The 23,109-nt window shown below is 35.6% G+C and overlaps 2 protein-coding genes across 3 annotated transcripts; one reads left to right on the plus strand and one right to left on the minus strand.

The window, feature by feature from the left end:
- The first annotated feature begins 609 nt into the window (after positions 1 to 609).
- LOC110113236 (pheophytinase, chloroplastic) lies at positions 610 to 7,394 on the plus strand. 2 transcript variants are annotated; one of them, XM_020845713.2, is made up of 6 exons: positions 610 to 1,019; positions 4,460 to 4,571; positions 4,659 to 4,752; positions 5,673 to 5,850; positions 5,922 to 5,991; positions 6,979 to 7,394. In XM_020845713.2, the coding sequence occupies exons 1-6, from the start codon at positions 658 to 660 to the stop codon at positions 7,288 to 7,290; spliced, it is 1,128 nt and encodes a 375-aa protein (XP_020701372.1). In that variant the 5' UTR covers positions 610 to 657; the 3' UTR covers positions 7,291 to 7,394. The 2 variants fall into 2 exon arrangements, with proteins under 2 accessions (XP_020701372.1, XP_020701373.1); XM_020845714.2 differs by having other exon boundaries at positions 5,676 to 5,850.
- A 1,442-nt stretch (positions 7,395 to 8,836) lies between these two features.
- LOC110113210 (phenylalanine--tRNA ligase beta subunit, cytoplasmic) lies at positions 8,837 to 19,184 on the minus strand. Its single transcript, XM_020845680.2, has 19 exons — positions 18,684 to 19,184; positions 18,553 to 18,608; positions 18,336 to 18,439; positions 17,896 to 18,025; positions 17,550 to 17,665; positions 17,337 to 17,403; positions 17,185 to 17,226; positions 16,803 to 16,844; positions 16,560 to 16,636; positions 16,173 to 16,299; positions 15,869 to 16,075; positions 14,637 to 14,762; positions 14,432 to 14,536; positions 12,904 to 13,038; positions 12,431 to 12,505; positions 12,258 to 12,365; positions 11,568 to 11,654; positions 11,406 to 11,489; positions 8,837 to 9,257 (listed from the first exon to the last, which is right to left on the minus strand). Exons 1-19 carry the CDS (start codon positions 18,739 to 18,741, stop codon positions 9,189 to 9,191), a joined length of 1,815 nt encoding a protein of 604 aa, XP_020701339.1. The 5' UTR covers positions 18,742 to 19,184; the 3' UTR covers positions 8,837 to 9,188.
- Between the last annotated feature and the right edge of the window lie 3,925 nt (positions 19,185 to 23,109).

Below are 23,109 nucleotides of genomic sequence, written 5' to 3' on the forward strand. Positions count from 1 at the left end.
TAAGGCATCATTTGGTGATGCTTGCTTGTCTCTACGGAAGGTTAGATATATGATTTATGAGCCACTCTTTTCACATAGAAATCTTTTCATTTGAGGGCTTCATGAGATCCATAAGAGTGACTATAAGTGCTTTCCTCTCTATTTTTGACTCGGAGATAATAAAGCTTGTCTTATGGTTGAATGATGGGGCATTACGCAAGGAACCCAAGCCAAAATAAGCTCCAAACTCCAAAGTATTGTAGAATTTAATGATGTGAATAAGATTAATTATTCTGTGCGGGCGTCGAGCGCCGTCTGGAGACCAACCAGAATGCGCACGTCACCCCTTCGCTCGGTACCACATCACAGTACTACTCGATACCGCTCGGTATCACGATTCAGTACCATTGATGTAGCGCATTCTTGTTGGTCTTTGAATGTCATTCTATGTCTAGCCTCCGCACAAAATAATTTCTCAGTGAACCTATAATTTTAAACCGATATATGGTGAGGCACATCCACTCTAATAAATTATTATTATTATTATTATTATTATATAATGATTTTCTATAAAATTAAAATTTAAAAGCTATTTTGTTTATAAGCTTAAATTGCAGAGTCGTCCTTAGATATTCAAGGAACCAGGCTTAGGCCTCGACGCCTCGTGTTCCAGAATTTATGGCTCATCTACCTGCTATATTTTTGCTCCAAAAAAGTCCGGCAATTCCTCTGCTCTCCTTCTGTTCTCCTCTCTTTCCTTCTTTACCCTCTTCTTCGACCTCTTCATCATCTCCTTTGCACACTTTGAGCACATACAGGATTGGTAATGTCCGCCTTGGCGCTTTTCGTGCCAAAATTGCTGCAGGGAGTGGTAGCGTTGCTCCCACTCTACCGGAGCTTAGTGGAGGTTTGAAGGATATTTATAAATGTTGCAGCATATGGAGGTGGAAGGGCTACAGTGTTAATTTCTTCGTTAAGGGAACGGGACCACCGCTTCTTCTTGTTCATGGCTTTGGCGCGTCAATTGCCCACTGGCGTAGGTCAGGAGATGAAAAAAATCCATTTTTTGGGGCTGTTTTGTATCCTATTTTAGGCATGATTTAAGCAATATTTAGCTTAGCTAAATAGAATTTTGTGGATTCTAAATGCCATTGTCGTGGTAAATCTTGTTTTAATTCTGTTGTTGATTTGTATCATTCACGAAATTTAATAGATCTAGGGATTTGTCTTCCCAAATCTTTAGAACAAATAAACCAATAATTTATTAAGATATAGTAAAATTTAATAACTGTAATGTCAAACGGCTTTTCGGGCTTTAATCCATTCAAAATGTATTAAATTTGGATTTACAAAATTTACTAAATCTATTTCAGCTAAATCCCACTTGTAGCGAAGCAGCCCAATTGGGTTTGGTTTTTTTCTTCACGTTCATGTGTAGGTAATTTGGAGCTTTGACGCGTGCAAATGCTACTTTGAAACTTTGTCCAGTTCACTTGCTCATTTTCCTGTAAAAAAATGTTGAAATTTATTGGAGCAATGTCTGAATTCTTCATGACTGTTTGGTACTACTTATATTGATCTAATTGCTCTCACATAACCCGTGATCATTATAGAAGTTCATAGTCTTTACAGACTGTTAAAACTGTAAAAGAAAGATACAGGAAGAAATACAGTGGAGCAGAGAAGAGAACTGTAAGCTTTTTACTATTAGTACAAGTTAAGATGTCGGTGATCTGATATGTTAATTAGATAGACGGCCGTAAGAAGGGTATCAAGCCAGAGATTGAGGGGAAGGTGAGCAGTGTGAAGATGTGTACGGGTGGTCTCGAGGAGGTGACGATGTTTGCGTTCGGTGAGGCCATTTTGTTCGGGGGTGTAGGATTAGTTGATTTGACGTGAAATGTCATGTAGTCGGAGATAGGATTGGAGGGAATGATTAAGAAATTCAATGCCACCATCGCTTCTTAGAAATTTTATTTTGAAGGAGAGTTGTTTTTCCAATGCTTTATGAAATGTAATAAAAATGGAAGGAACATTTGATTTGTGCATAAGAGGAAAGAACATGAGAAACGGGCTGAATCATCCACAAAGAGTACATTGTATTTAAAACCTTGTATTGAGGTAATTGGTGCAGGACCCCATACAATAGTGTGGATTAATTCCAACGGTTTGTAGTGATGATAAGTAGATTTATAGAAAATTAACTTATAAATTTTTAAGGTCTTACAAGAAGAACAGAAAACACTAGACAAAGGTATTCCTAGAGAGCTATTTTGTTTTGAGATAGTTTTCATGACTTGCGGATATGGATGTCCAAGGTGGTAATGCCATCAGAGCGAGGGAGGAATGGTAGCTGAGAGGGTGTGATGGCTGGAGGTGGATGTGGAGCTGGTGGATAGCGGATAGAGTTTATTACGATAGGGTCCTGAGAGAAGCATTGTGTTTTTCATCGGGTCCTTAATGTGGAAGCCATATGCAGCAGGTAATTGAAAGATTAGTATCATGAATAAGATGAGAAATAGAGAAGAGGTTATGTGAGAAGTGCGATATATGGAGAAGAGTAGGAAGAACAAGCTTACAATGTGGTGTTGGAAGGAGGCCTTGGCTGGAGTGGGCAATGGGAATAGAATGATCGTCGTCGCTGATGCTGACTTGCTCAATATCGAAGTATTCGACTGGCTGGAGAAGATGGTCAAGATTGTTGGTCAGGTGAGATGATGCTCTTGAGTTGAGGATCCATTCAGAATTGGAAGGCGAGGACGCTGCAACCAGAGCGGTAGACGACTGTAAGGGAGTGGGATACTGAGTGTTGAGTCGATGCCAGCAAACGTTCGTCGTGTGTCCTCTCTTGCTACAAATCTTACACAATATGATTGAAGGGGAGGGAGAGTAGGCCGAGGTAGGAGATCTGGCTGTGCGGGGCTGAATGTAGCGACCTCGACCAAAGGTATTTAGTAACAAACCACCGCCCCTATCGTGACCATGATTGGCGTATAAAGCGAAGTGCAGATTTGGTAGGGGTGTCAGTTCGGGTCAACCCGTCGGGTTCGGGTCGAACCCGACCCGACACGGATCTAAACGGGTCAACCCGAACCCGACCCGTTTGCAAAAACGGGTCGAGCAATATTGACACCCCTAAGATTTGGGGTCACAGATTCTCTGTTGGATTCTACGGTTGTGTTGATTTCTTCGCTAATGAGAAGGAAGTAAAGATCTTCAAGACTGATGGGTGTGATTTTAGTGCGAATCAAGGTCTTGAAAGCCTGATATTGAGAAGGGAGGCTGTTGAGGGTGTATAAGATGATAACCTTAGGGTCGACAGAGGAGCCGGCTGTAGCGATATTATCGACCAATGTTTTGGTGGAGGTGAGGTATTGAAGCATGGCAGAGCTGCCCAGGGAGATGTGTTGAAGTTCACTTGTGAGCTGGACGTTGCGTGATCGGTTGGTTGCTTGTAGTCGTCGTTCCAAGGTCAGTCATATATCTAAGCAGTTGTCGAGATGGAGAACATGGGGAAGGATGCTACGAGAAATGTAGATGGCGGCTGCCAGATTTTGGTCTATTAGGTTCCATAGCTAGTAGAGATGGTTAGGGTGGGATGTGCCGTCAGCCTGAAGGAGGAGGTGAGGTGGAGCGACAGTGGAAGGATGCAAAATTGAGGCATAATTGTTGGCACAAAGAAGTTTAAGGATCTGCAACTTCCAAGTGGGGTAGTTGTTGCTGGATAGTTGTACTGGAACAATGTTCCAAATATTGGAGTTGAGGAACTTTAGTGACACGAGAATAGGACTGGAGGAGCGTCGACAACGGTGTCGATGGATATCTCGCCGGTGTGAGAGGAGGGTGCATATGCCATATAAGAGGGATCGGGGTTGTGAGCCTGTGTGCTCCTATACCATATAGAAGTTCACTGTCTTTATAGACTGTTAAACCTGTAAAAGAAAGATACAGGAAGAAATACAATGGAGCAGAGAATAGAACTGTAAGCTTTTTACTATTAGTATATACCGATACATTACTGTATATACACCTCTGAGAGGACAACCGCTTTACAATTGTAAGATTAGGATTGTGTGAGTTTGTTACGATTCTACAGCTAGTATTAGCTTTGCCTTGTAACAGGCTTAACCGTTTGGTAGTTCTCTTGTCAGGTGGTCCAGGAGAAGCTGCTCTTAATCATCATCAGCATCATCCTACTATTTTAGTTGGCTTTATGACTCCATCAATTCATATTAGAATATATTTTCCATACTACTAACCAGTCCAAAGTTGCATGTTTAAGTTACTATGATGTTGTTATTATTAGCCATATTATTTGAGTATTGAAAGTTCTCCTCAGCTTAGCTTAGTCTTTCTTATATGGTAGGACTTTTTTTGTCCCTGCTCCTACCAAGATTTTGAGATGTCTATTTTGTTTAGGTGGATGACTTTGAACTCTTGTAATAATCTTGTATTATTTTTTATATTGTGCAATCTTCAGGAATATTGGAGTTTTATCTGAAAACTACACAGTTTATGCCATCGATCTTCTCGGATTTGGCTCTTCAGATAAGCCACTGGGATTTTCATACACAATGGAAGTTTGGTCCCAGGTATTTTTTTATGTTTATAGCAGTCCATGCTTTTCGCATCTGGCAACTTTTTATGCATTCTAACTGAGAATTCTCTTATCTTAATAGTTGATTTTGGATTTCTTGTCTGAAATCATTAAGAAGCCAACAGTTTTAATTGGAAATTCAGTTGGAAGCCTCACATGCGTTATAGCTGCTTCAGGTATGCTAAATGTTTTTTTTTTTTTTTCATTTAATTCCGATGGCATTCAAGATTAAGAAGCTTTGTTTTTTCAATAAATATAAAGTATGAAAATTAAATGCTCAAAGTTTTTCTATTTCAATGTAACTAGCCTTTTATTAATTATTTTGTGCGGACGCCGAACACCGTTCGGAGATCAACCAGAATGCGCCACGTTACCCCCCGGCTCGATACCGCTGATGTGGAGCATTCTGGTTGGTCTTCAGACGGCGTTCTACGGACGACGTTCTACGTCCGATCTCCACACAGAATAATCTCTCCTTCCAGGATGACACAATAGTAATTCGAACTTGGTCATTTCTTCCTTTTCTCACTGATCTTAACATTGGAGAATTTGTTGCCTCATTAAAGCTAATGGAACATTTCTGTATTGCATAACCTTAAAATTAATTACAAGAGAAGGAGAAGGAATTTAGAGTAAGTTATCTAATTTTTATTATAGAAAAAGTTTTGGTGCAAATTTAAGTCAAGGTTTAAGTGATTGATTAGAACTTCATTTCAGCATTTATTTTTTTATAGGATTACTCTTCAAATCATTGAATTTGCTTTGAGATAAATGTAACACATGCTACTCATTCAAAATTTGCATTGCACTGATTTTAAGCTAAGACTTCATTTGAGACAGCCTTATTGTTGCTTTCTAAAACAACTTTTTAGTACAAAAAATTTTTGAATTAGAAAGTTTTGTACTAAAAAGTCATTTTCGAAAGCAATAAAGAAGCCATCCCAAACGAAGCCTAAATCTAAAGACTTTTAGATCTATCAAGATCAAATTCTGGTCAGAATATTGAAGTACAACAGATCTTTTGAGAGTATTCCTGTCTGTGAAGTGAGAGTATTCCTGTCTGTGAAGTAATTGTTCAATTTTTCCATGCAATCAGAAGCCACCCAAGGTATGGTTAGGGGAATTGTGCTACTAAACTGTGCTGGTGGAATGAATAACAAGGCAATTGTTGATGACTGGAGGATAAGACTTATATTGCCTTTGTTCTGGCTAATTGACCTCTTACTAAAGCAAAGGTCAATTGCATCTGCTATATTTGAAAATGTTAAAAAAAGGTACTCTGTCATTAACACTCTATTCAGTATTTTAAAAAATCAAACTGCCTTATGGTTTTGAGCTATGACAGGGAAAACCTGAAGAACATTCTGCTTTCTGTTTATGGAAACAAGGAGTCTGTTGATGAAGATTTAATAGCGGTACTCTTCTTTTATGCTTCAATTTTTATTTTTATTTTTACATTCTCTTCTATAAACTCCTAATGCATTTGACTTAGGCTTCGTTTGGGATGACTTTCTTACTGCTTCTTGAAACGACTTTTTAGTACAAAAATTTTATTTTTATGTACTACAAAGGTTTTTGTTTGAGTAGATCTAGAACTGAATATATGGAGTGTAATTTTAGTAGTAATAGACCTAGTGAGGGGATTGTGGCTTTGGACGATCAAGTCAATAATAGGAGTACACGTTTTAGATATCTTAGATCTTTTGTTCAAAGCGATGGTGAATTAGACGGGGATATTATCAACAAAATTCAAGTTGGATGGTTGAAGTGGAGAAATGCATCGGACTTGTTGTGTGATAGAAAAGTCCCCATCAAACTTAAGGAAAAATTCTATAAGATGGCGGTGAGACCTGCAATGCTTTATGGTGTAGAATGTTCGTCATTAAAAGAGAAGCATAATACTAAGTTAAGTGTTGCAGAGATGAGGATGCTCAGGTGGATGAGTGACTTTACCGTTAGAGATAGGATACGAAATGAGCATATACATGAAAAGGTTGGAGTAGCTCCAGTGGAAGATAAGATTAGAGAGAGTCGCCTTAGATGATTTGGTCGCATAAAACGGCGTCCTTCCAATGACCCAGTTAGGAAAGTAGAGATCTTAGATTTGACTTATGTTAAGAAAGGTAGAGTTAGAGACTTGGCTAGAAAATATTAGAAATGAGCTTTCTTTATTAGATTTAAACGAGAATTTGACTTTTAACAGGACACAATGGAGAAAAAGGATTCAGATAGCCGACCCCACGTAGTAGGACAAAGGCTTGATGTTGTTGTTGTTGTACGAAGCTGCTTTAAGAAAATTTCCACCGATCATACGCAACACTGAATGAAATATTTGCATGATTCAGATACATCAATGTAAACCTGGCTGCTGTCGTTTTTTAATTTTATTTTTGAATATGCAGATTATTAAGAACCCAGCAGATGATGTGGGTGCTCTGGATGCATTCATCTCCATTGTTACAGGTCCACCAGGGCCAAATCCCGTCTCACTGATGCCAAAAGTAACTGTTCCTGTTCTACTTCTATGGGGTGATAAAGACCCCTTTACTCCTATTGATGGTCCAGTGGGAAAATACTTCTCTTCTCTTCCTTCTCAGCTCTCTAATGTTAATCTCTATTTGTTAGAAGGAGTTGGTCACTGTCCTCATGATGACAGACCAGACTTGGTTCATGAAAAGCTGCTCCCTTGGTTAGCTGCTCTTCCTGCCTTGTAATCTGCTTCTATTCATTGCAATGTATGTAGAATCATTTGTGAAATTATTGCGAGATGAATAAAATTTTAAAAAATTGCTGTGATTATATTATTATCATTATTATTTCTTTGCTGTTGTTTTTCTTGTGTTTTTAAAGGAAATAGATGTGAAAGATATGGCCTAAAACAAATAGGTTGTGTTTTAGAGCCGTGCATTGGGTACCAATATTCACACCCACCCATGGGTGAGTATGGGTATGCCCATGACTTTGTGGGTAGGTATGGGTGAGAGTATTCAGCATCGAGGGATAAATCAATTTGCAATTACTAATCACCGTATATATTATATTATTGCAATCCTCAAGTACGTAGTATGCAACACTTAACCACGCTGCGACTACGATAAATTTTGATATGCGGCTTGAAAGTTTGTAATGAGAGCAAATGGCAACAAGCCTCAAGGTTATCAGTCCGTGACAGACTGCATTCAAAAAGTATGAAAAATGGGTGGGTATAGGTTGGATATGATATCCCGAAAGTCATAGTAGGTGAGCATGGGTAGACGAAGCCCATTCGAGTAAAGCATGGGTACGCAACTAGGATCCTATGTACGACCCCATTGTGTTTATCCAATTGAAGGAGATAATAGAATTTGTTTTAAGGATTGGGAGCCTGCGATTGGGATCACTTTTATTTTTTATATTTATTTTATTTTATTTTATTTATGCTTTAATTTAATATAAAACAAAATGTATTTGATATATAATATTATATTTATTATTAAATAATTTAATTTATGAAGCGACGGAGGTCATAAATAGGTGCTGCTGGTAGTGGCAGTTTATTTACAATACTTCATTGCTCTTTTAAGTATTTTTATGAACAATTTCTGTGTTTAAAAAATGTAAAATAAGAAGTAATTAAAAATTTAATAGAGTATTTTTAAAATAAAGACAAAAATAATACCAAGTTAAATCGAGCTATATCCAATTATCCGGTTAATAAATTAAATTTGAGCTTGAACTCAATTCTATGAGTTTGAGTCTATTCATAAATAGTTTAAAGTTTATTTAAATAATTTTTAATAAACAATAAAAATAAAAATATAGTATAAATAATGACGATCCACTTAATATAAATAAGAGAAATACCATCTTTCAAATTTTAAATTCTAATTTTAAGTTTTTCTAATAATATTTTTAAAAATAAGTTAATGAAGCATTTACCCAACTGAGGAAAAAAAATCGCACAATATAAATGAATAAAAATTTATAAAAAAAATTATTAAAGCGAATAAACTTTTTGTTCCTGCTGCCATTAAAAATACCATCTTATAAACTATATCATCTCAAGTCATAAAAAATACCCACCAAGTTATTTAAATTGCACATCTTTTTCAAGTATAAGCTTTGATGTGATTTCTTACTTCGTATTTCTTTTTTAAGCAACTTTCTAGTACAAACATCAAAACTTTTATTCTAGAAATCTATTTTAAGTAGTAGTAATAAAGCCGTCCCAAACAAAGTCAGCTTTTTTTTTGGTTTCTAAAGTAATTTTTCAGTACAAAATTTTAAGTTGAAAAAATTATATATATAAAGCTGAGTACAATATAAGAGAGGGTTAATCATTCATATATAGCACTCATTTCAATATAAAAACCCTAAACTTCATATTTCAATCTGACTTTCTCTCTCTAAACAAAATCATTTTTAATAGCAGCAAAAATGTATATAAAACGGTCAAGCTTACATTTTTCAATTCAGATGAGCAGTCAGTCTTCTAATTGTCACAATTCTTCTGATAAATGAACCCACTGAGATATATAGGCGGCCTTGTTGGAATGTCCCTGGAAGAACTTTGATGGTTCAAATACTTGTCCAATGATAGTAGAACGAATAAAGCCGTTGAATGGACCCAGATTTATAATAAAGCCTGAATATCAATCTCAACAAAAGAACATGGATCGGGAATTCCAAATTTCTCCAACACCTGAAAACAATTCCATCATTAGAATCAAATGAACTTATTCTCACAGCTAGAAAGAAAAAAAAAACATGAAGAAGAGAATCCGAGCTTCGCTTGGGATGGCTTTCTTATTGCTTCTTAAAATAGCTTTCAAGTATAAAATTTTAATTTTTGTACTAAAAAACTGCTTTAAGAAGCGGTAATAAAACAGTCTCAAACGAAGCCTAAATCTAATGAGTATGCTACTGAGATAATTGAGAATATAAAATAAAATATAAAGAGCATACGTTATGGTTATTAAGGAAAGCTTACTAGATCATCATAAAGTATACTAGTATGGTGTTGGACACTTGGGGACACACATTCTAGGACTGCCTCATTTTTAATTTTCTAAAAAACTTTCTATAGTTCCTTGGCTTCACATGACATCTTAGACATATATTGGACACCTTTAATATAAACTAATTCATCTAGATAAATATTGATTTATTTAGTGCTCTTAATTTTGCTCCAAAAAAAAAAATCTAATTTTTAGAAAACTATTAGACATCAGCATATTGTATTGGATTTGAAAAATTATGCAATCTAGATGCGAAATATGGATACAAATATGATGGAACAACCAATAACTATGAAAACCTATCAAAGAAGAAGGAACAAACACATTCCACAACTCGCAAATGACAACAACATAGATTTGACAATACAAGAAACTGCCAACCTCGGTTTCTCCTCTCCTAACATCTATAGCCTGCTCATTCCCATTTCTTTCCCCTGCAAACTGAATTCAAACCTTCCAATTCTTTCAAGAAAACATCAGGTATTTGTTCTTGTTATCAAGAGCCCCATCTTCTTCCGCTTTCAACAGCCCTCACATAATTTTTCAACATGAAGAACGCAGATTTAGCGGAAGCTCTCCGGGCCATGCAAACCAATCAAGAATTACAGTTCCGTGAAATACAAAAATCTCTATAACAAGTCAATGTTCACTTTGCTTACATTAGCTCATCCCTTCAACAAATCCATGCTTTCATGGACTTCATAGACAAGAGACTTGATAGTTTGTGTATTGACCATCCATATATTCTACTTCACAAAGATATTTCCTCTTCCGCCGGCATCCTTGATTCCGCCAGCCGAATCTTTTCTCCGCAACAGCCACCTTCTCCCACAGATATCTAATTTCTTATACGTCATCTACCATTATCAAAATCTACCATTACCAAGTTAGGATATGATCTAAAAATATTCATAATATTCATGAAGATCACTATGATTTTCTCCTTATACCTTTTTTCCTATTTTTTTTACTAACTTCCTGGTCTAGTTTGATTGCAATGGAAATTACTTGTAATCCTCTTTTCATCTTTTCCTTCTCTCAACCATGAGGACAAGATTGTTTTTCATGGCAATGGGAGTGCTAGACATCAGCATATTGTATTGGATCCGAAAATTGTATAATCCATATGCAAAGCATGAGCTATAATTATGGCAGGACAACTATGAAAGCTTACTAAACAAGAAGGAACAAACACATTCCATAACTCACAAATGACAACAACATAATTTTAGCAACCTAAATGACAAAAAGATCCATAAAACACTAATCTAGCCTTTCTTTTATTTGATTTAGATAAATTGGTTTTTTAGTGACATGTTGGTCTACCTAAGTAATATAAATCTCCCTCTGGTTGTAAAGACTTATTATGGAATGAATAAAATTCCGGTTTCTCTCTTTTATCTCTTCTCTAGGAGTCTACACCTACTCTAAAAGTGTCTACCTTTATGGATCTCCAAGAAGATTATCAAACACTCGCTGATTTTGTGTGCTTCCAATTTCTCACTTAACTTCTTAACTATTTTCGATCAATTCATTATTGGTTGGATTGGATTTTAATTCAAATACGATCTTTTTACATTTAAAGAAAGCAAGTGATTGAATTATTTGGTAGCTTGAACTGTGAATCAACAATTTCATTTACATCGTATTACTTGCATTATGAAATTCATTAAAAAATTCAAACCTTGAATCATCTTGCAACATGCAATAAACCAAGTAGTTTTTTAAACTTCACAAGCCCACTTTACATCTACGCATGACCCTATCTAAAGATTGAGCAAGAATAAAAATTTTGATCATCGCCTTTACCGTCTCAAAAACTGACAACATACCTCTGGATGAACAACACCGAAAGCGCCAATCTGCTTATCTTTGAAGATAATGTAACATTGGCGATTCGGAAAAAATTCAGGTTCCTTCAATTCCCAACAAAAGAAGACAAATATCAGTAGAAATTTTATTGGCGATCAAAAATTTCATATGGTAAACCTTACATTTGAAGGCCTTATGAAGTTATCATTAGCAGGTTCATGAGGTTTTCGAACAACTTGCATAATTCTCATCACCAAACCCAAAATTTCCTGCAAAGAGAATGTCAAAGAAATATTCCATTAGGGAAAAAAACAGGAAAGTTAAAAACAGCTCAGATATCCAAGAAAGCCAACGAAGAGCTCCAGATAACTAAGATACAACTTTTATTCAGTAATTGCCTAGTCCAATAACAGAAAAAGCATAACATGTTTAAGCATAGTGTAATAACTTAACTCTTTTTATCAAATACCTTCAAATTTGTTGACAACTCAACCAGGAAAAGTCAATGTTCATTATGTGAAGTGCAATAAAATTCGAGTAATTTACATTCAGTTCTCATGTTTCACACATTCAGCAGTAAAGTTCCTTGTTTCTACACAATAATTCTCATTTTTTGTTAAAATGTATATATATATATATATATATATATATCGTTGAACTCATATAAATGAGCAGCCAACGTACCTTCAACTGCATATTCAATAGAAGGATCAAATCTTACATAAATCCAGAAAAAAATATTACAGAGTAACTAACAAAAAGTAAAGGCCAAAATACACAAAGGAAATAATGATAGATCAGCCAAAGGCATTAAAAGATGCTCTCAAAAAAGGAAACTAGTGCCATGAAGAAGATCGGGAGTTGAGGCATACCTCAAATCCTGAGGTAACATTGCAATACAAAGCAGCTAGTCTGCGATTGTTAGACGCACCAACATCGCGTGTCCCATCAAGGCAAACAACATCCCCGACTTCAAATATCTACAACAGTATAACATTCATAAGAAAATCATAAAATAAATGAGGAGGTGATGATAATATGGTACCTTTATGGGTCTTCGATGGTCTATGTTATGCTTTAGAGTTTTCAGCAGGCCAGGTAAAAGACTCGTCCGAACAACCTGCTTCCATAGAGCACATTAATGGCTTAGGAAATAAAATAATCAAGTAAGATTCAAGGCAACAGGACGAGTATGGTTCTCCATGGTTTGAATGCATCACATAGAACTAAATAACAAATATAATAAACATTAAAAGTTCAATAAAGTTTGTTCAAAATAAAAAATTAACAAGCTTATAATTACAAAAAATAATCAAAGCCATAAGAATTAAAAGTTTATGATGGTCTTAAAGGAACACCATTGATGACTCCAAAACAACTAACTTTAACATGGAATAACACTCTTCGTCTCTATCTCTCTATATAGCTATTCCCCCAAACTTCTTAGTAAAAGAACCCAGACCATAGAATATGAGAAGATGCTGCAAATTGTTTAACTTTCATAGTTGATAAACAAACCTCAAATTCTGATGAACGAGGATTTTCAATGGTGACTGCTTTTGCTCCATCATCTTTTCTTTTAACCATTGCAAAGTTTTCTTCATGTGAACACAAAAGCCAAGTTAGAACCTCCATATACCCTGCACTTGAGACCTAAAAAAAGAAAAAAAAAAGTGAGAAGGAAAAGCATAATGAATATTATGCAAGTGAAAATATAACTAACTTTCTATGAATTTGTTTTTCATATATTGAATAATAACAACATAAGAAAATAGAACCATGTCACCCTTCAATACCTTTCTCTAACTTTTCAACATCTTGCATTCATTACAAAAGCATAAGGAGACGAGATTTACTTAATCATTAGCTTGATCACGCACTTTTATACCCCATTCAACTAATGACAATGAATCACGACTCAGTTTTACACCTAAACATTTTCATGTTTCCATGAATGTAAATTGAGCCCTAAGTCATCTTCACAATGAAATATCTCTGCCAATCTATAAACAAAATGAAATATCTTTTATATTCCATAAAGCACTCTGGTTAAATCTTGAAACCTAAAAAAGAATGATTGGATATCAAGAACTGATATTTTCCAAGAATCATAGTTACAAACAGGAACTACTGTAAAAGAGAACGATAGCATGATCACATTTGGCAAAATATTGCCCTACATATTTGAAACACATCCAGCTTTGCCGGTCTTTTTTCCATCTTTGCTTGTTCTGATTTTATCCAATCATAAGCAATTTTAAGGGGCTTTTCGAGAGAAGTAACAGAACACAAAATGGGAAGAAAATAATCTAGGCCACAGTCAAAAGCCATGAGTTATTTAGTGACCAGCTTTAGTTATAGTTTGCGGTATATTTCTACTGATAGGAGTATAAGATGTGTATCAAAACATAAAAATGAATATATGTGTGTGTGTATTTCATTGCTTAATATGAAAATTTTAAGGGTAAAAAAATAAAAAGAGTATATTACTGCTTGAACAGAAAAATTATAAATGCAAAAATAAATTTTGGATGATCATTTATAGCTCATCCACAAAAACGATTTGACCAAAAAACATGCTCAACATTACTTACTAAGCGTGTAGATGTAAGTTCTATACATGGCAAATTATAATAGTAGGATTTGCGGGGACAAAGCAGAAAACTTAAGAAATAAACAATTTAATTTCAACATATAGTACATTCGATTTTTTAAACCTCAGTGGTGCATAGCTATTGCATAAGTTTTGGTGATGCATAGGTTATGCATGCCTGCAAACAAATTCTTGGACAAGCCATATAGGTGATCATATGGTTTTGGGGATGTTTTCAAAATTGTTTACCGATCATCTTGTGCTTTATTACTGTACAATATATAGATTGTTGCTTCTAACAGTCCATGACAGAAAGTATTAACCAAGCTTAAAAAAAACATCAAGAATCATCAATGTAAATCATATTGTTAGGATTTAGATTCTATCGAGTATGAGACAAACAGGGGACACAAGGATAATTGCAATCCAGATGGCATGAGTTTTCTTAAGTACCTCTCCTCGGATCTTGTCAGAAAATACGTTTAATGGTTGCTGCCCACCTATGCATTTAGGCTTTGTTCTTGGAATTTTATCATATCCATATGCTATAGCAACATCCTATAAAAGAATTTTGAAAAATTAGAGGTCACATTAATAAAAAAAAATGTGTTCTTCAAAAGGAATTTTAGAAATTAAATATTAGTAATTATTATTAAACCTCCATGACATCACAAGGATGAAGTATATCACTTCTAGTTGGAGGAACGTGTACAGTAATAACATTATTTCCAGTAACCAACTTTTCCTTAGCATGCAGTTGCATTTTGTTCAATAAGGGAATCACCTGCCATTCATAGAAAATAATGGGGTATCTAAATTAAATATAGCAGGACATAACTTGTGAGCAAGCATGAAAACTATGAAACTTTTAATGAGAATCTTGAAAGCAAACTTATTGCGCTAACTAAGCAACAGAAGAGAAAGGGAAAGAAAAAGAGAACATGAAGAAAGGAACATAGCATGAATGCCTTCTGCCAAAAATAACAAGGAATATAAAAGTCTACAAAACTAAAGCAAAAACATGAATATCACAAAAAAAAAAAAATGAAATAAATGACAGTTTGCAGCCAAACACCATTTGAAGTCAACAAATTTGACACAGCAAAGAAAGATTATCCAATGTTAACCTACTCTCCAGCACACGAGGAAACTTCATTCACAAATATTACTCAATTTATCAAAAGGCATGTTATAGTGATACAACCGTTGAAAGTGTAATAATAACAGAATAATGTTTTCAATAATTCTTACGTTGCTTGTTTAGTTCCTTCCTAGGTTGAACATTCTGTTAGTTTACAAAGTTCTCATATGAATTGGAATTGGATTTAGTCTGAAACCATTATTTCATATATTTCAAGCCATAGAACTGCCCCATTTTTTTTTATTTGCAAATGGAGCCGCTTTCTAATGATTTTGAATTGCAACAAACTCTAGAAGAAACAGAAACTCAATCAAAGAACCTGATATAAGTGATTAACAGTAGTTTCCAAATCATGCACGACAGCAGACACTGCCCCACTTTCCACTAAGTGGCAATGGAGGTGATCTGATTTCAAAAATCATCATAATGGGTGAAAAAAATGGTAGGGAAGCCAGCAAATTTTAAAATCTGTTTGACTTTAAGATCAAAAGAAAAAATATTAATAGATGCAGTAAGAAACAATGACTAATTAAAACTTCAGGTAGCCACTAATATATATCAACTTAAAAATACTGGAAAAGAAACAAACTAATGAATGGCAAGAGCAATTATAAAGCAAATCTCTTTCTAGCTAGAATGGCTTTCAGATTTATGAAATACATAAATCTTTTATTAATTATAATGACGATTATATTAAACATCATGCTAACGAGACCAATAGTATAAAGCGTAATCTAGAAAAGCAATACCTCAGCAACTCCCAGTGTAACGCCAATGGGGCATGTAATTACAGAAAGAGGGATGTCCATAACTGTAACTGCAAGATCTGGATAAATGTTCTTTCCTTTAAAAATCCCTTCTGATGTGCAATCCTCAAATTGTCGGTCATCCGGATACACGACCTCAACTGGCTCAACCTCAAATTTTGAATCACAATACTCTGAAAACATGGTTACCTTGAAAAACATAGGAAAAAGAATGTCACATTATCATAAATGACAATCATGGCAGAAAATTTTGAAAACAACAAAAATGACCAAAATTATTGCTCACCATCGTATTCAAAACAATCTTTGCCTTGGTTAGATCAGTTGCTGTGCACTCAATGAAAACATTTTTTGTTCTAAGAGAGAGAGCAGAATGTGCGCTGTTGATTATTGGGGGCAGTGATAGAACAGTTCTGCAATCACAACAGAATCTCTCATAGAAGGAAAACCAAAACTGTTAAAACTTGAAGTCACAAATTGAAAATATTTTGCAAGACAAGGAGATTATTTTACATGCCAACTGGCACCATGAAGCTATATATGGTGGTAGATGACACGATTTGGAAGTGAAAAACAGCACAATAAACAAGAAGAGGCGTAGCAACAAAAAGATAGAGGCTCATTTTTTTAAATCACAAAGGAAACCTAATTTTAAAGAAAGCAGATGTATTACCTATTCCTGTCATATATGACAGGGTATACAGGAGAATTTTCAATAATGTGCAAAAACTTCTTCAGCTTCAAGTCCGACTGCAAAAAATGAAAAGAAAAATATCAGAAGAAAAAAAATACACAACAAATTATGCTTTGACAGCATGAAAAAAATTCTTACAACAGGTCAATTATTATGAGAAAAATGAAGGTAGATGTATGTAAAAGGTGGTCCAGTATCAAATAAAAACAAATCAGAGCGCACCTTGTAAAACTCCAGTAGTTCATCAGCCCTGAAGCTTTTAACCTAGAGAAATAAAACAGTAAGATAAGGAAAATCTCAAATCAAGAAAGAATAACTATCATAATAGTGCAAACAAACTTAGACCAACCACACATAAATAAGGAAAACCCAAATCTGAAAAACAAAAATGTCATTCAGGTTAAAATAGCATGAAGCCAAACACGAGCTTAATAACCATAATAAAAAAAAATATTGTAATAAAGTTTTTTGTAGATAAAAAATCATAAGCTGCAAATTGGAAATTAAATAGGTGGTTTCAATAAAAAAACTCGTAGGCGGACACTGTATAACACTTCATGATACTGCAAAAATTTATTTAAATAAAGCAATTATTCCCACTAACCTGTTTTAGGGGGATGAAGGTTATATCTTGAGGTATCAAAGCCTGATTATGCAAGAATTTAATTATGCATGCATTAAAGAAAGATAATATATATCATGAAGATTGAAAAAGTGACTTGGTAATAGCTAGTTCATAAAACAGAAAATACTTACCTCATAAGAAAAAGGTGTATCAATTGTGTCCAAATCATGAGTACCAATGGCTACGCGAGTTCTTTTTCTGCAAAAAGACACAGAAATAGGCAATGTGGGGTTATGTGCAGTGAATTATGAGTACAATCATTGAACCAATACAAAATTAAAAAAAAAAATACTTGAACAGCACATCTTAAACAGATAGCGAAAGCCTGGAAGCTACTTCCATACCGGCAAATATTCTGATGAAGCTTATCTTGCAAGTCGATAAAACTATTATAGTTTGCTCTGTTAAAGCTTACTCCTCTTAAAACAGCACCGACAACATAAGGACGAATCTGACTAGTCTGTTGAACAAGCTTTTTAGTCGTTAGAATACCTCCACAAGATCAATAAAGTAAGAACTTCTCAAAGATGTTTTTTTTTTTTTTCCTATTTTGGTTCAAATGCCACCTTGAATTATGGAAATAACATTTCTGCAATTTAGGGTAAAACATCAACCCTGAATTGGCAGAAGCCAGGTGACTAGGACGTGTCTTTTTCTTCAATTCTAAAATGCTTGCCAGAGAATACTTACCGCCTTGGAAACATTAATTTGAAGCATTGATTCACGAGGGATTTCACGGAATTTATAGATTGGGATTTCCTCTTTCCCAATAAATATGCGGAGGGCCCTGGCAATGCCCTCAAGGCAAAGAAGATCATATCTGCAACCAGATAGATATCAAGGTTAGTATTTCTAACAAAAGATGAGCGCCAAAAGAACCAAACATTTGAAATACAAAATCAAGCTCCCAATTTTCTTTTCTTGATATATTTAAGCTCCGTATTCAATGGTTACTTTTAGCAGATAGCAGGATCAATCATAGACAACGAGAGAGAAGTAAATACAAAACTAAATCATCCTTCCAAGGGTGCAATGGTGACTGAAATTTACACAAGTTCTCTGAATCGAACTAAGAAAGAAGCACAATTCACAGTATTCCATTTCATACCCACTTCAAGCAGTTGAATTACCTATTAGCAGCAACCTCAATTTTGTATATGACCTCCTCCTCATCCTCTCCGCCGACTTCCGTTTCCAGATGTTTTTCCTTCCTAATAATTTCTTTCTCAGTAGTCTGTAAATTCCAAAATTCGAAAAAAAAATATATAATTAGGATTTCTCAACAGAAGAAAAATCCAAGCAAAAGGGAGAGAAGATTATCAAGGCAAATGTCATTGGGCAACTCACCACATCGTCAAGCTCAATCCCGAACTCAAAGCAAAGTTCCTCAAATTCTTCTTGCGCTGGAACACGGGAAATCAAAATGAGTAAGAAAAACCACGAAAAAGAAGAGGAAAAAAAAAAGTCTCATTTCTTACTGTAACTTCGGCCAAGGGCCTGAAAGAGACAATCTCTGCCGACGCTCACAGTCGGCATTGAAACAAGTTCTAAACACTACCGACGACGACGGAAAGAAGGTTTAGTGGCTGTTTGGCAACAGGATTTGCAGGATTTATGATAAATCCTACCAAACGGCACTTGAGCGCCCCGTAAATCTCACGCCTAAATAAATCCTCCTTTTCCCTCTGTTTTCCGTAAATCCCGGATTTACTGAATCCTGTAGTTCGGCGGATTTACCGGATTTGGCCGAAGAAGCGCGAGAAAGGGATTAAGTTATCTTCACAGCTAGCGAGCTGCCGTTGTTGCTTCCGATCAAAATGTCGTAACTTTCGATCCGACAGGAAGGGAACGCCGGCGAAGGAGCGAATTCGAACAGCAACGAAGGAGCGACTTGGGAATCTCTACACCTCCTGCGAAGCCAACGAAGCCGAACAGCAAAACGGGACAAAAAACAAACCCTAGACGCCTCTAATTTATTGTTGATTAACTTACTTAATATAAACAACAAAACACAACAATAATGCCGGACTAAGTTAACTATTAATTTAGTTTATTAAAATTTTTAATTGGATTGATTTTTATAACTAATTTTAAATTTCAATAATTAGATTTAATTGGGAAAATTAAATATATTAATTAATCAAAAATATATAAAGTTATTAATTGTTAGTTAGTTACTTATACCTATTTGTACTGTCTAAGATAACTAAAGAAAGTGTTAGGCATTAACTAACATAGCTAAGTATGATTTTCATAATTAATATGTAAATTAAACTAATCATTTAACATTGTTTAATTATAACTTTATTTAGGCAACCAACGGTTTGTCTGGGGCAGCTGTACTTCTTTCATAAATATGATTGTAAAATTTTAGGTAATATAATATTTTAAAGGTTGTTATGACTTATGAGTGTAATAGATTTTTTTTTTAAAGGAAAGGAATAATAAAAAAAAATTCTTTATTAAATTTAAATGAGTCTTTGACTCTGAGCATGGAACTACTGAGAAAACAGATTCATGCATGTAGTTGACCCCATGCTAGGGGTGCAAATGAGTCGAGTTGAGCTGGAGTCGGGAGGTGTTCGAGCCGAGCTCAGTTGTCGAAAACCAAGCTCGAGCTCGAACGATTTTTGAGCTCGACTCGACAGAGAGAAAGCCAGCTTGTCGAGCGGGAGATCGAGTCGTCTGTCGCAGCAACGTCCATCCATCAAGCGTAAATGACGTTGAGCTCTCGTCAGACCGCTTCCATGTCGTCTGTCGCAGCAACGTCCATCAAAACTACCACCAAGATCTCGTTCGTCCTCTTCCGCTTTAGCTTCGTCGGTCCGAGCGTCGCAGTTGTAACCGTCGCCCATCCGTCGCAGCGTCATCGAGATCGAGCTGCTCGTCGAGCAGGAGATCTTGTTCGTCCGAGCGTCTCAGAGGTCGTGTTTAGGATTTCCGATTTCCCGCTCACGCGATTTGGAATTCCCGCTCGCGATTTAGATTTCCCGCCGTCGAGCTGCTCGTCGAGTCGACGAGTCGAGTCCGGCGCATGTTCGAGCTCGATAAGCCTTCGAGCTCAAAACTGTGTTCGAGCTCGACTCGCGAGCTCGATAAGCTCGACTCGTCGAGCCAGTTACCGAGTCGGGTCCGAGCCGGCTCACTAGCCGACTTTACTCGGTTGCACCCCTACCCCATGCAGTGGGATAAAAGTTTGATATCGCTATTGTTATTGTTGAAAAAATCAAGGATTTGCTTTTTTATAGTTATCGTACTTTAGCATATTTAGTTATAAAGTAGTTTTCCATCAAAATTTTCTTAAAAAGTAACAATAAATCAGTAGCAAAATGACCACGTGGTAATGGTTCGAAAAACATAACTATTAAAAAGTCGACCTAAAATTATTCTACGCGGACATCGGACGGAGAGAATCGTCCGGATTTGCTACGCTTTTACTGAGTATTTGCTCCGCTTTTGTAAATACTCAATAAAAATACATCAAATAGAAAAAAAAAAAGTGTTTTACTGCAATCATGCCAAAGATATTGTTATTTTGATGTCATAATTGAGGTTTTCCACCATGTCAACTTATTTTAGAAATGATAAACCGGTGGATGTCAAATAAATTGCTCTATTAAAACTATGCTTGGATCTTTCGAAGTTATAATAAGGGTTGCTCATTATCTTAGAATCATATCTCATAAATGGCATTAAATTATTGCATGTTCGAACATTCATGGTGATAGAATAAAAAATGTTTAACGTCCTAACTTTGTATAGAGATAAAATTAAAGTGTTGTAAGAGACATAAGTAATTTTCGCATGAGAAAGGCCAAAATGGAGAAAATCATGAGACTAAGGATGTAAACGACTAAACGAGTCAAGTGTTTTCTTAATTGAGTTAAGCAACTTTAATTCTTAGGGAGTTTGACTTGAGCTTATTTACTAAGCTTGAGCTATGCTCATTTAAAAAAAAAATTACATAGCTTGACGGATATTGCTTGAGCTTGTTTACAAAGCTCAAGCTTGGCTTGATTGTTTAAGTCATTAAATCAATATTCTATCTCTATCTAATCATGATTGATGCAGCAATCTGAAATTTTGTAGTGATTATATATATATATATATATAAAAGATATTTGAGTTGCTTTACAAGCTTACAAGGTGAATCAGGCTAAGCTCGAGTTCATGGTGATAAGCTCAACTTGTGAGTTCGTTAACGAGTCATGCTTGAGCCGATTCAACTCACTTACACCCCTACATGATACCTAATCCTACTTAAATGATTCCATCATTATTTGCCATAAATAATTTACAGCTTTGTAATTATGTGAGATGTTAATACAATATAATATACATAAACTATATAAAATAAATTTCATTATAAAAGTTGGAAGAACATTCTAATGTGAGGCCTTTATGACAATATCACTTAACAACCTTATAAGTAATCACATGTGTCAAAGTTGTTGGTGATTGTAGGTGATGAAATTAGTCGATGTTGATGTTGGTGACAACGATCGATAGTGGTCGAAGGATCATAGTCAAACGATGGTGGTTAGAGGATCTAATGTGATGATGATAATTCAATGATCATAATTGGGTGATCGTGATTGGATGATTGTGGTTGGGCAATGGTAGATGGAATATCGTTGGACTATGACTTTTAGTGAACTATTGTTGGAGACATCAGCCGGAGTATATAGTTAGGCGACGGTGATCTAATGTTGGTTCAAATGACAGTGGTCATATAAAATTGGTTTAATAGTGATATTTGAACATCAGTGGATGACAGTGATCTAATGGCGATGGACGAGCGGTGATGTTCCAACGATTATGGTTAGAAAACAATGTTTCGATGATAGTGATCGAATGACGCTGGTCTAAAGGTCGTCGGGCAAAGCTCTATGTACACTTTCATAGTTTTAATCAGTTTAAAATCATTAAATTGTCTCGATGACTACTCAACAATAAACAATTCTCATAAAGTAAGCTCATTTATGGCTTAGGCTTCATTTGGGACGACTTTCTTACCGCTTCTTAAAACAACTTTTTAAAATAAATTTAAAAGCTAGTTTAAAAAGCAGGAATAAAACCATCCCAAATAAAACCTTAGTCAATCTAGCCAAATCTGGGCCGTAAAAGACAGTCCCATGATCTAGTCAAATCTGAGCCGTAAAAGATAGTCCCATGAAGACTTAAATGTGCTGAAAGCAGTATGGAGGCTCCATAAAATAGCGCGGCCCACCCCACAATCTGCACATGCCGGCACTCTTTTATATTCCTTTTATTAAATACTTCCCGTCCGGCCAACTATATTTTCGTGCTTTTATTTCTCATTCGGCCACTTGCCAGCAAATGAAGGCTTGAAGTATCAAACATTTTAAATGCATGAATTTTAAAATTATTAATATTTAATTTTATATAAAATAAATATAATATAAATTTTTGATGTATTTAAAATCATTATTATTTTATTTTTTATGTATTTAAATTTCTTTTGATTTAAGCAAGCTCTAAATTCACTTAAAATTTATTGTAATTGTTGTCGGTAGTCGACAACCATCTACCATTGCTGACCATCGCATGCCACAGTTGGCAGCTCCCCGACCAACCCATGTCACAGCATGCCGCCTTGACCAACACCAACTGTTGCTGACTAACACCGCCTCAGCAATCATGATCAACCCTACCGTTGGCAGCCATCGACCACTCCATCGTCACCCGCCAACCAGCACTGATGGTCGTCCACCGCAGGTCACCCCTACCGCATCCCGCCATCGCTGGCCTTCGATCACAATCATCAGCAGTTAGCCAACATCCACATGCCACACACCATTGTCTTGCCATTCACCTCCACCAACCACCTCTGTCCATCATTGCTGGCACACCCTCACCACAACTCCAATTCTAAAATCATAT

Source organism: Dendrobium catenatum, unplaced genomic scaffold, assembly GCF_001605985.2.
Source record: "Dendrobium catenatum unplaced genomic scaffold, ASM160598v2 original_scaffold_144855, whole genome shotgun sequence".
NCBI lineage: Eukaryota > Viridiplantae > Streptophyta > Magnoliopsida > Asparagales > Orchidaceae > Dendrobium > Dendrobium catenatum.